The sequence below is a fragment of the Clupea harengus genome, chromosome 8, assembly GCF_900700415.2.
Source record: "Clupea harengus chromosome 8, Ch_v2.0.2, whole genome shotgun sequence".
Lineage (NCBI taxonomy): Eukaryota > Metazoa > Chordata > Actinopteri > Clupeiformes > Clupeidae > Clupea > Clupea harengus.
The window spans coordinates 13771536-13785750 of NC_045159.1; the positions used below are offsets into that span (position 1 = coordinate 13771536).

General features: G+C 45.1%; 1 protein-coding gene across 2 annotated transcripts in view; it reads right to left on the reverse strand.

Moving 5' to 3' along the window:
* The window catches only part of trpc5a (transient receptor potential cation channel, subfamily C, member 5a), a 35056-nt gene extending 21606 nt beyond the window's left edge, over window positions 1-13450 (reverse strand). The window contains exons 1-2 of one of the 2 annotated variants that reach the window (XM_012822965.3): window positions 13010-13450; window positions 2007-2425 (exon numbers count right to left, since the gene is read on the reverse strand). In XM_012822965.3, the coding sequence (XP_012678419.1) occupies window positions 2007-2393 (387 nt within the window). In that variant the 5' untranslated portion in view covers window positions 2394-2425; window positions 13010-13450. Of the gene's footprint in view, window positions 1-2006; window positions 2452-13009 lie in introns of both variants that reach the window. The other variant, XM_031571971.2, reaches the window with a different exon arrangement.
* Window positions 13451-14215: the final 765 nt, after the last annotated feature.

Consider the following 14215-nt stretch of genomic DNA (forward strand, 5'->3'; position numbering starts at 1 on the left):
CATTAAAATGGCATTTTGCCCAACTGTTCCCAACCAATTCCCTCCTTCAAGTTAAAGTTATATTGTCAGCCTCACTTTGTGGCCCTTGTGTATGACATGCGGTAATACTACGGCAGTAGTTTCACCATAGGGAATACATGAGAGATGGTCTCCTCTTAAACAACTTAGTCATCTGTCACATGGTCCTGATTGGTCATTTATATATTGCGTTTCAAGCACAGTTAGCAATTAGCATGTGCTTGATGGATGAATTACAACTGTTGTGAATAATGAACTCATCTTCTGGTGTCACCAGCATCTGATGGGTATCGGGGAAGGCAAACGCTAATGGACAACATTAGAAAGCTGAATAGCACTGAGGTATCCTGCCTAGTACAATATTCTCCAATCAGCACTCTATTACTGAGGCAACCTTTAATCTGTACACCTTTCAGTTTCATAAAGCTCATTATAATTAATACATTTTGTACAAACGGCAGATTTGATCAAAAGTAAATTGGAATCATTTTTTGCCTGCGAATATGAGTTGCATCTGTTACAAAGTAAGGTCTGGATTATATTAGTGTGCCCAAAATGTGCTGTTTTATTTCTATTCATTTATAATCATCTCAGTCTAATTTATGTGCATTCCTTATGTGTGAGTGCACACAAGCAGAGTAAACATCTCTGATTAAAATTCTAAATTTAAACGATTCATTCACAGTACAAAGTCTCATTTCCAGGCAGCATCCTGTATGTGGATGTCTGAGAAGGCCTGAGATACTCATCATACACAATGCAAGCGCCTCTCACACCTCCTTTATGCTCTTCTCTCTCCTTCTGATAATCTTGCCCTGTCTCTTCCTTCTTACCGGGAAATCCATTTTCAAAGTGCGTCAATGTCTTTGTCGCAATAGCTATTCATCCAAACACACTACAATTAAGTGTGAACCACTTACACACTGAAGACTGTATTCCTCTGGTTTGAGTTGGAATGAGGTTCTTTAATGTAGTGAATAGCAAGTGTTTTGTGCCTGCGCAAGTGTGCTGCATAATGGGATTTGACGATATTAGGATTTGCAGAAAAAGATCCGGATGTTCTGCAATTAGTGTGTAAAATGGGGGAATGGTGCTTATGCGGTTTGGTCTTTCTTCTGCCAGCTCCCATAATGGTTCAGGAGCCTTGGTTAATGTTGTAGCATGCTTGGGATTATTCAGTTTGGGATTATTCAATTTGCCTCGGGTGAAAGACTGACATTCGGCCAGTTGTTTTTCTCCCAAGATAGTTCCGTCTTTTTTTCGTTTCCCTTTTGTGTCTGATGTTGGTGTGTGATTGTTTACCATGTCGTCTGTGTGTCGTAATGATTAATGTCTGTGTTAGTCCCTTGTGTTAGTTGAATGTACAGTATCTGCACCGTTAATGTGTCCGTCAGTGGGAATGGCAATCTCCCCACCTTATGTGCCATTGATGTGAGTTTACTGCTGTGCTCGTTTCAAAATAATACATAAACCGTAAGCAACGCTGTTAGTTTTCTCCTCCTCCGAACCCTTGAGACGCTACAATACAATAATTTTCAGCGTGTGCAGTTAATGATTCCAACAACCCCTAGAAATGTAAATACCATGTCTCAAGTAAACCAGCAAACCAGTTCATACATTCACTGGTGTTTTTGGGCACATATACATATAAAATACACAGATATGTACACAAACACACTCACATTTACAAAGCACACAAAGGTTGACCTATGTAGAGAGAGGTACACATGACACAGACACACTCTACACACATACACACACACACACACACACACACACCCACACACACACACAAATGCACACACATGACACAGACACACTGTACACACATACACACACACACACACACTGTACAAACTCTATAGGCATGTGCATAAGTGCACACATACAGTACACACAAAAAACACACTTACAGTATACCTCTCTCACATACACCCCCCATACACACACACACTTACATATACACAAACATAGCCTGCTTGTTCTACCTGTTTCTCTCCGCTGGGGCGCCGGTAAGAGAGCAGCAGCTCGACGGCGCCCACCACCTCCTTGCGTATGGCATAGAGGAGCGCGTCGCCCACGAGCACGCCGTGGCACAGCAGCAGCTCCATCACCTCCAGGTTCTCGTTCTCGATGGCAATGAGCAGCGCGCTGCGGCCCAGCGGGTCCAGGCAGTTCACGTTGATGTTGTAGTAGATCTCGGCCTCCTCCAGAGCGTGCTTCACGCCGGCGTAGTCGCCCTTCTCCACTGCCGTCAGGTACGCCCGCTCCGCCGGCGACAGCTCGGCCTCCGCCCGCACGATCTGCAGCGGGATGCGGTCGCGGTAGGGAGAGTAGCTCGCCTTCTTGTAGTACAGCTGCGCCATGGGGTTCATGATGGTGTGGTCTGAGGGGGTCTCCCAGGGGTCTGGAGAAGGGACACAGAGACAAGGACTTTGATATGGACAGAGGTTTGGGAAGAGAGAGAGGGATAGGGAGAAACAGAGACAGAAAGAGAGAGTGAGTGAGAGATAAATTGTGGAGAATCACAATGGAGACAGACATAGGCACGTCCAAAAGAACATAGCACAAAACACAAGGCACTGTTATTGGACTTTGGGCCTTCATGTTTTTTTTTTTAGCCTCAAGGCCCCGTCACACCATGACGTTCTGGTCAACGTTCTCTGAACTTTCTAATCGTTCAATTTCGAGCGTTCGAAGGCGATGTGGACACATCTGGCGTGTTACTAACGAAATAATTGCGTAGGACTGACACATGACTAGCGTGGGACTGACGCATGAGGAGTGTGTAACACCGACCAAGTGACGTGTCACTGGTCCGCGACAAACGTGTGCTGACGTGTCACTCCAGCGCGACAAACGATAAGTCAACCTTAGAAGAGCGTGTTAAGAGTGTAATTTACGTGTGAATAATGACAGAAAAGCGTTTTGCTGGCGTGTGGGTTTTATGGTCAAACGGGTATAAAACGCTGGAAAATCATAGTGGATTCAGTTGATCTGAACAGTGAACATCATGCCGCCAAGACCACGAAAAGGTGTGAGGGGGGCTTCTACTACTAGCGCTGCTGCAAGTAAGAAGATGATAAATGCTGCTGAAAGTAAGAAGAATACAAAGCCTCTTTCACTAGCAATGTCTTCGGACGAAGATTTACTGTTATTATTTACGAAATAACGGGCGTTATTCCTGGGGTTTTATGTTATTAAAATAAATGATTTAAATTTGACACTGAATTTGTGTTTCTCAATGTTTATTATTAGAAAACATCAACACATCCACACACATTGTCCCTGTCACAAGAGTCTTCATATCATATCCATCTGCCATGGAACAGCACCAGCTATAACAGTGCTCAGCTATGTTCAAGTTCAGTAGGCTACATCTACTTCATGCTGGCTCAAGCAAGCATATACCCTCCACTCCGCTTTTCGCTAGATTATGCAATGACCTTGCATGACATGATAGCATTGAATATGTAGATGTATAGTGCACAGAATAACGTTTGCAATGATGTAAGTTGCGTTTGTTGATCACGTATGGTTAATAACATATTAATTGTAGAAGGGACATGATAAAATCAAGATCTTCCCTTGGTGAAAAAACTTTCGCCGATATCTTCCTACGAGAGATGGGTTAGGTGCTCAAATTTCCCTGGATCAAAGAGGACGTTAGTAGGCATGTCCAAACTAAAAATCACGTCTCAGGATTGCTGCGCACATACGTTATTTCGGGTGCATCAACTGTACTCAGTCTACCCTACCCAACGACTGACTATGATAGCCAAACGCGTGCAAAGTTAATAAAACGTTCCACGAAAGTTCTCCAGCGTTTAAATGAAACGTTGAAGAACGCTGATCTCCATGAGAACTTTTGTGCATGTTCAAAACTTTTTGTTTGGACCAGCGTTCTCCTCCGATCACCGACGATTACCGACGATTACAGCGTTCACCAGCTTTCACACAAAGCTCTTCTGGCGCAATTCCAGCGACCATGGACGATTACCAACGTTTCCTCTAACATCATAGAACGTTGACCAGAACGTCATGGTGTGACGGGGCCTTTAGAGAGAATTCACAGGGTTTATGTTCTTTATATGCAAACATGTTGCTACATATTACTGACCAAAAACCTAACCCCACATTTCACTTCATCCTGTAGCAACATACTTTCATGTAAGAAATACATTGATTATTTTGGTATGATTGATTATGCAATTAAGTATTAAGTACATTGTAGCCTTCCTCAGGCTACCTAAAGTATCATGGACAGGAGGAACAAATAGCCAAAACACATCCAGCTAGAACACATGTAACCACGCTGCAAGGGAGGCTGGAGACTGGGCTCTACTTTGCCTTTACTCCTGATTATTCCACCCACAGATGGTAGTGGCATGCTGGGCTAAAATGGCTTTCTGTTGCGTAGGCTACCTGACACTGGGATCTAGGTTACAGTGCATGCCTCAGCTTTCTAACTCTGATCCTCTTCTTAGCTTTCTCCAAAAGCAAAAATATGCTTCGGGTTTGAATGTGGATAATTGGCCACAATGGCAACAGTGAATGTGCTGGTAATACAAGCTAAATGATCATGTTCACAGAAGTCAGTTCTTGTTGTTATTGGATGCTCGAGGGCCAAATAGCTATCATCATGAAGAGTGTAGCTTATACGGTCATGTGCCAAGGCATATTGCCTGGTGCACACGCATAGTGTATTTATTTTTAAAGGCCTATGAAATATTGCTGCTGTGCTGTACCTAAATATTTGCAGCATTAAGAAGCAACGCTATGCCCCTATGTCACTGTTAACCTATGGATTTAAAAAATCCCATTAAAGCTAGCTGACCTTCTTGAACTTAGCGCCTCAGATCAATGCGTATTAGACTAATCAATTGCCATAAATGCCCAGGAGAACGGGGGGGTTGTCCAGGCCCTGGGATATAATATAGAAGGGATAGTGTCAGGGGAATGGGACCTGGGATGTGCAGTTTGAGAATTTTGCTTTTGTTTTCTGATCCAGAAGAAAAGAGCATTTCCACAAATTAAATATGGAGCCAGTTTCTGAGAGACATTCGGGAAAAAAATGTATTCTGCTCACGCTGTTGAGCAGTATGAATTTTGGGGCACTTAGATGAAAAACGACAGGGGTGACTTAGAGAGGCCAAACAAAATAAATAATCATTCCATTATTTATGAAACATCTGAAGACCTGAAATCACATGACTACATCATCTGGTTCTAATTAGTGAAATTCTGCTTGCCACGAATTTAACAGCACTCCTCTCCAGAGGACGACTAGAAGGAGATTTTCTTTTCAGTCAGAGTCTATTTTAGTTTTCACACAAAACAAGATGAACTGTCCCTGACAAACAAAAGAGAAAAGAAACTCAGTTGTCCCATCACTCAGTGGGAAAATGTGGACTTTCTTGGCTCACCCCGACATTTTTTTTCCACTCTGTCCTTTCTGATGCCTCTCCAGAAGGCTGAATTAATCAGACGTGTAAACGCTTGGTGGAGATCTCCCTTTGATCTCTGTAAGCAAGCTCCCCTACCTTCCACTCCCCGTTCCCGACTTCACTCACTCTCTTTCCAGGATTGCAACAGAAAAGCTGTGAAGCAATGGGTGACAGATCTACTGGTCCCCATGTGCAACACCCCCCGTAATCAAACACACACACACACACACACACACACACACACATACACACACACACACACACACACACACACACACACACACATACACAACTCATTACAGTCCCTCACACAGCGGCACCTGTATGTCTCTGCAGGGCTACCTCCTGGCTTCTCAGCTGGTTCTGCAGAGGCAGAGAGAGAGAGAGAGAGAGAGAGAGAGAGAGAGAGACAGAGAGACAGAGAGAGAGAGAAGTGCATCCATATTCATGCCCCAGTGCAGTCGTCAAAATGGGGGCCTGGAGGTGTGCCGATCCAGACCCCTGCCAAGCCCTTTTCTTCGCTAACTGGTGCTGAGAGCAGGGGAGAGAGAAAGAGAGAGAGAGAGAGAGAGATTGAGGAGGAAGTGGAAGATAAGGTTGGGGAGGTGGTGCGTTGTGGCCTGCATGCATTAGGTGACATTAGGGGGGATATTTCTCCTGCCCTGCCTGGACGGCTGAGGTGCTGAGTCAGTTGGCCCTGCGGTGGGTTAAACATGAAGAGGAATGGGAAACAGCAGCCCGCCACTCTGTGCATGCATTTAGGGCAGCCATGCCCTTAGAGACTGGACTCCTTTAAGTTGCTTGTGTCCCCCCTCTTCCCCCTCTTGTTGAACCACCGTAGCCTTGTGCCACTCAAACCCGGGGGCCTGTCACACATTTCCATCCTGATTTGAATCCCGGTGGAGTGACCCCTGAGCCCTGCACGCCCTCAAAGCCATTATGTGTGCGCTTCCATCGGGCGTACATCCTCAGGATGAACCTCATTAACGAGGAACCGCTTCCCTTTAGCAGAGCAGAATTACTGACAAGCTCACTGACGTTTCTCTTCGTTGCTGTGGCCAGTCATACAATCACTTGAGGCCTAGTAAATCACGGGTAAGTGCTGTACAATAGAGTTGGAGAACACAAATTATTCCAGAGGCTTTCTGCGGAGAATAATCAATAAAATGGTTGCAATAATAGCCCTTCTGTCCATCTTTCAAACCAAAATGAGTACTAGCGGGTGATTTATGGTTTCAGATCTCCTTAGGTGAAGAATTGCCAAATGTGACTGATGATAATTAAAGTCAAAGACAGAAAGCAGCAGTACAAACACAAAACAAAAGCCTTTAGTTATGTCCAAACATCAACTGTGACAGACTGCACACACACACACACACACACACACACACACACACACACACACACACACACACACACACACACACACACACACACACACACACACACACACACACACACACACACACACACACACACACACACACACACACACACTTGGTGACACTGAGATCAGTGAACAGATGCTTGAGTGTGGCATGCAGGTTATTGAGCCTGCTGTTTGCTCCATCGATTCCACCTTGCGCCCTCCAATCAAAAGGCTGACCTCTCCGTATGCCAGACACACACACACAAACACACACACACGCACCCCAACCAGCCTTCCCAATCTGACTCCTTTGTATGAATATTTAGACCTTAGACATGGGCATGGAAACATATTTTCTTGCTTTTCCAACCCTCATAAAACCACAAGGAGGACAAAATGGCAAAAAAAACTACGCTTATTTATAAAACGTGTACTGCTAACATAAAATATTGTATTTTGTGTGTGTCGCCCTGTCATATCCAAACATATGATTTGTGTCTGGAATGGGAATGAAACCATTAGCAGCGAAAACTATTATAGTAATTTGTATTTCACTCTATTAGTCACTGACTGACTGGTATACGCTTGTGTGCCATTAAACAACACAGGGTCCTGAATTATTCACTAAAACAACCCCTCGGAGAGCAGCTTCATTTCTTGCACCTTCTGACAGATGCAGCATTTCACCGTTATTGGCAGCGATCATACCAGAGACCGAACACTGCAGTAGTCTCACTAGAATCCCAGTTTTTGGCAGTAACAGACCCATCCACCTTATCTGATCCTCTATGCATTAAAGGAACTATTTATTCATGTCAGTCTCCAAATGATCCAGGAGAAGAGAAGAGGAGGTAAAGATGGGTAGGCGAGATGCTTTTGCATTTGCGTTCCGTTGGTACTGATGTTAGGTGAGCTGGTTGCGTCATGACAGAAGTCCCAGACTCTCTCTTTGAATGTTATGTGCAGTGTTCATCAGCGCATGTTTTATTCAGAGCGTTTATAACCCTGTACTGACACCTGGGCTCATCAGAATGCCTCTGCAACAAATGAGCACCACTGTAAACACATGTAGCCTCTGCAGGCACAAACACTCTCTCTCACTCACTCACACACACACAGACACACACACACACACGCACACGTAAGCAAAGCTCATGGGCCTGTAGACCAGGCACACAAATGTACACACACACTCACACACAATGCCTTCATCTTCTCATGCTGACCTGTACTCATACGCCTACTTAGACAGCCTTAACCACACACACATAGCATACACTCTGTCACATACACACACAATAACACACATATAGACCCCAAATACTCTCAGTACGATTAATTTGTCTTCCTTGCCACTACAAGTACAATTTACTGTTATGTGGGTCTGGCCAGCCTGGCTAGTTAAATGGTAGACATGCTTCAGCTGCGAGCATTCAGGTATTTATTGATTAGCTCTTTGCTTGTGTGCAGTTTGTGATTACGCTGGCTGAATGGCTTAAGATGCAGTGCAAGCCTTTACTACCACACACAAACTAAAGGCTCAGCCTGGTAGCTTTCATCTGGCAGGGCTCGCTTTTCAGTACCATTTTTATACTGCTAAATAAACTGTATGGAAGAATATACATGTATTTGAAAAAACATTATAAATGTTTATGGTTAGGTTTGATACTTCTCTGTGACAAATGGGTAGGTGGACAATACCTATCGATCTCTATCAATAAATAAAACATTTAAGAGGTTGCACTCTCATATACAATTTTGCCATTTACTTGTTTATATGGCTTGTTAAATAAACCACATTGCAAAAAAAAGTCTACGATGCAATTTGTATCCCTCTCTGAACATCACATAAGCATGTAAGATACTGAGTGAACACTTATCAATCCGTACTGTAATGTGAAGCAGTAAAAATAGAACGCAGGCATCATCTGGCATGTCCAGGAGCGAGTGTGCTGCGATGCAGGGAAACGGTTAACATCACTCTTTCAAAGTACTTCTCTGGGCAGCAGCAGCCAGGCAAGCAGGCGCTACACGTGTGGTACAGTGAGTGGGCAGGGCACTGGTGCTGTACTGTATGCATTTCAACAGGGCAAAAAAAGGAATGGATGTTTTTTTTTTCTTGTTTTTTTTTCTGTGTTGTTGTTGAAGAACAGTGATGAGATCTGCTGGCTCTTGTTCTTGGCCTTGGGCTAAGCTTGAGGAGCAGTTCTCTCCAAAGCAGATGAGGGAAGGAGAAAAGATAGAGAGAGAGAGAGAGAGAGAGAGAGAGAGGGAAATGACCTAGGCTCTGAACACACTTTTGATTTTGGTGTACCGCTGGCAGGAACAACAGACCACTGGCCGGAACAACAGACGCCCCCATTGATTAGCTTGCAGAAGAATCTTGAGACATTTGTGGGGGGAAGAGTTGAGGAAGGGCCTAATGCATATTTAAGATCACACTTGCCTCCCCCCACCTTCATACATCACCACCATCCCTCTGCAGTTATTTATTCTTTTCCTTCCCCTCCCCTTGCCTCCCTAAATCGCGGGAAGCTGTCGGCAAGCATATCAATAATGCAGAGATGCTTTGGTTGTGGTTTTGAATTGGGTCTTGGCAAAATGTAATTGCACATGCTCCCTCTCATCATCCAGTCACTCTTATTTACAGCACGTGTAGAACCACAGGAGTTAAGAACACAGAAGTCACATTTCCAGTTAGGAGCGAGCAACTAACCAAAAGTGCCTTGCCAATAACAAGATGTTGGGTTTTTTTTATGACAGGAATAGTCCACTGAGAAACCGAATGTATTAGTGGAGTACTGGCACTGAGCTTTACCATCACTGCAGAGGTTCTCCCCATTCTTCCCCATCCCCATCCCCAATTCAACAGACTCAGATGGAGCACAAACATACAATATGTAGAAATGTTACTCATTGCTGAGTGACCAGAAGGAGTAAACACTAGAACTGTGAATTGAATAGAGAACTGAAGAGGCACAGAACCAGTTAACAGTACAGGTGGAAATGAGAGTGGTTCGTGGAACATAGCTCTGAGATTGTAGTTATTATTTAAATAGAGCTGTATCACCACTCTCGTTTTGTTGTGCTATACCTTATCATCTGAGTGTTTATCTCAGTAAAGAGTGAAGAGTGGGTTTTGTTATCTCCCTTACTGTGTTTATCTAAGTTTGTCTCAATTTGGTGGGAATGAAAATGGGAGATGCAAATCTTTTCCAGGAAAGATTATTTAGCTTTTCATGTATGTCTGTAGTAAGGTAGCGAGATTGCAGAGTGACAACATATGAAGGGGTTTAAGGGGATCTTATCTATTCCATCATAACTGCCACATATGATTAATATGATCTTGCTAGCTCAAGCGCAAAGACATTTAAGTGTAATCTCTCTTCTACAACATCAGTCATGCCTCATAAAAGAAACATACTGTATGCTGGCACTCGTAAACTGTGCATAATGGCTCTTCATGGTCTGCTGGGCATCACAGTCAAACAGCAAACGATAAATTCATGTTTCATTGTTATCAATTAAATGTGCAACACCATTTTCCAATACAGCCCCCAAAGACAGAGAAAGACACACACGGACACACACACACAGACATGGACAGACAGACACACACACACACACACACACACACACACACACACACACACACACACACAAGATACAAATTGAACTCATGAGAGCCCCTCATTGCCAGCCAGCAACGGCTGTTTCCTGTTGAATGCCGAGCCGGCAGTAGCATGGCTGACACCTCAAAAGCATCTTGAAGAAGTGGAGCACAAGGGAGAGAGGGAGGTTCACCTTGACAGCGCTGGTGTAGTGTGGAATGAGCTGACAACACCATCAGACATCAACAACAGGGAGTGCAGCAGTGAGCGGGTTGATGGAGGAGGCAGCCTGACATGCTGGAAGGCCCCAGTGGCACTGGGCCACTCCTATGAGGAAGCTCCCAAACAACAACAGGTACTCCCTCAGAGGCTATCCCCCTGGAGGTTCAAATGCCCCTCTCCTCAGGGTTTGGTTTTTAAGCCAGCTGTCTGTGTGTCTGTGGCAGGACGGCGGGGGACAAAGAGAGAGGGAGAGAACTAACGGACGGAGGGAGTTGAGGAAAGAGAGAGAGAGAGAGAGAGAGAGAACGGATGCAGGGAGAGATTTAGAGGGAGAGATGGAGCCGGCACTGCACCCCGTTCTGCCCCTTAAGATCGTCTGCTTCCCTGTCAGGGTGACTCACGCCACGGTGATGGATGATCACCACTAGCGCTAATGCGCCCCCGCCCCACCACCACCACCCCCCATTTTTAGTAAGGGGAATGCCGTCATCCCCAAGATGGCATTTGCCCCGTGCTTTCCCTTTGCTGCGTAGCAGATGTGTGTGTTGGGTGTGAGCTTGGGCAGCTGTGGTATCACAGCTTGTGCTTTGAGAGGTGAAACTACACACTGTTTTTTTGATTAATGAGAAAAAAGGGAAGAAAATTGTATTAAACAGTGTGTAGTTTCACCAAGAAGGCATAGGCTCTTTTCTCAAGCAATTGGACACATATATACTCTCAGCAATCATTTTACTGGTACCATGTAGAGAATCTGCTCATGTATGCTCATAAGTGTTCAACAGCTTTCCTGTTTGTGCGCTACCATCAAAACTGGAGAAAAAAAAAGCCAACAGCAGCATTCATGTTAAGGGTGTCCAACTTTGAAATCAGTTAGCCCTTACTGGGAAAATATATATTTTAAATGTAAGAGATAATTATTTAACTTCACACATAAGTATGACTTTCATGGTTCTATTTTTCCACAGGGTTGACAAAAGGTTTAGAGAATGTCATATTTCTAATATTGAGTAGCACCATTTAACTGATGTGGAACACTAAGCAGAGCTGTGCAATTTGAGTAAATAAACAAGTTACTTCAGAGAATATCAGTAAACAGGGGGAAGTATGCGCTTAAATAACGAGGTTGACGAGTCGTCACGCAATATTATTTTCCGTAATCGTTGCCAGATGATGAAATGCGAGCGTGCATAGATCTCAGGTGCATCGCCACAGGTGTCACTTCAAAGCCCACCTGGGTACGCTCCATCTTCCCTGGAGTGAGCATTCAATCAGAGACGCATCATCGCCGAACTATTTACATACGCCTTTATGTGGAGCACTTAACATGTGTGTGTCTGTAAACGCAGCACAGCCATCAAGATCGTCCATCCCTTATGCTAAATTGCTCTCCCTCTCTTCCCCTCTCTCTCTTTCTCCTTCTCTTCCTGTCTGTCTCTCTCTGTTTCCATTTCTGTCTTTAACTGTCTCTGTTAGTGATCATGTCAAAGCACAAACGCGTGTTTCGCGGGAGTCTAGTGGAAAAGCTCTAATGCCACACGTGGCGATTGATTGACTGGCTGGCTGATTGACGGATTTCTGGATTGGATTTAGCACAAACACGAGTGTATCTTCTCCAGCGCTTCATAGCTCGGTCCATACATTCCGCACGCGTGAGAGAGAGAGAGAGAGAGGGGGGGGGGGGGAGGGATGGAGGTGCGCTCAGGTGTTTCGGTGGCATTTAAGGCTGGCTGCCGAGGGAGATTCATTAGGGTGTTAATAACCTGTGGAGCCGTCTCTCCTCCCCCCCCCCCCTTCCTCAGAGGAGAAGCATGCTGCTTAATTGTGTTGGTGTCCTTTTTTCTCCAAAAAGGGTTTGAGGACAAGAGGTTCCAGAGAGCATGTTCACCACTCATGCCCCTGTTAGTGCTGTCTAGATCTCAATAAGGCATGGGCATCACGTAAGAATAGAGAGTGTCCTACACCCTTCCTTTTCACCCTGTCAGTTTGCTGGTGAGGTGGGCTTTTTTTTTTGGTTTCATTTTCTTTTTCATTCAACCATGTGTTTAACTTAGGTTTCATTTAATGTTTTTCTTTTTTATTCTTCTCACACATTTTTTTCTGCTGTCAAGTTGAAGTTCCATTTTTTTTACACTGTCAGTTAAGTGTAGACTAGTGTCATACATTTTTTTTCACTGATATTGACTTCTTGTTTCTGACCTGAAGACCATTTATCATGTATTCATATCTTTAAAGACATCCATATCAAATCTATGAAATATTAAGCCTGAATAAACAGCTCCTATGAGAGTACTCTAACACAATACCAGTCAGATTCAAACTGGATTCGCAAAAGCCAAACTCACCCGATGTGGATCTCTTTACATGCTGTGTATCGGTGGCAGCCCAGCCACCAGTGAGAGCAAGCAGGTCCTGTGTGGGTTTTTTTCTCTCTTCCAAACCAGCTTTTCTCTCCGTTGGTTGTGCGGTTGCTGTCTGGTTCAGCGCAGGATCATTGAGGGGGTCTCTGGCTGCTACTGGTGGGCAGTGGCTGTAGCGCACCAGGCTTCTGGTCCCCAGTCTAGAGAGGCAGCACTCAGAGAGCAAGAGGTGGGCTGAAGACCCTCCATCTTCTTCTAGCGGCGTTGCTACCCCCCGACGCAGTACTCCCCTCCGCTAGAGAAGGAACAATGAAAACATAACGGAGAAGGAAAAACAAAGATGTAAATATCCACGGTGTGTCACAGAGGGAGAGATCTATCCACCTCCTTCTGCTTCTCCTCCTCTGAGGACAACTGCCTCGTGTGTGTGTGTGTTTTTCCTTCTTCTTGTTTTCTTTCTCTCTCTCTCTCTCTCTATCTCTCTCCCGAAAGAGGCTCATATACACACCTACACAGACACGCGCGCGCTCACACACACGCACACACACAGAGCCATGTCTCACATCCCCTTGATTGGCATAGTGAGAGAGCTTGGGGCTCGGCATGCGTTTGCCTCGGTTGTCATGGTGCCGGACAGAGTGTGGTCGCCGCGGCGGCTGTGTCGTCTGCGCTCCGGCTCTCTCTCTCTCTCTCTCTCTCTCTCTCTTGTTTTTCTCTAGCTAGCTATCGGTCTCTCTCACTGCACCTAGAGCACCAGCCAGCTACAATGTGCCTGTCCTTAGATCAGGCTCTCCTCTTTGCTCTTTGCATTCTCTCCCCTCCCCATTCCACGTCTTAATCATCACCCCTCCTATCTTTTCTCTCTCTCTCTCTGTCTCTCATTCCACCTCTCTCTCTCACTCTTCAGCTCTGTCTCCCTTCCCTCCCCCTCCCCATTTAATCTCACCCACTCCTGCTTCTTCCTCTCAACCCCCCCCCCCCCCCCTCCACACACACACACACACACACTTGTATCCCCCACTCCTTCATCTACAATATCAGGTTGTTTTGCCTGTGTTGTCAACTCCCCCTTGTGTGTGTGTATTTGTGTGAGTGTGTGTGTGTGTGTGTGCCTCTCAGGTTTTCTCTCTTGAGAAGAGCAAAGGAAGGGCGAGAGGGCTTTCTCTTTGTTCCTGCATAAAATCGTAATCG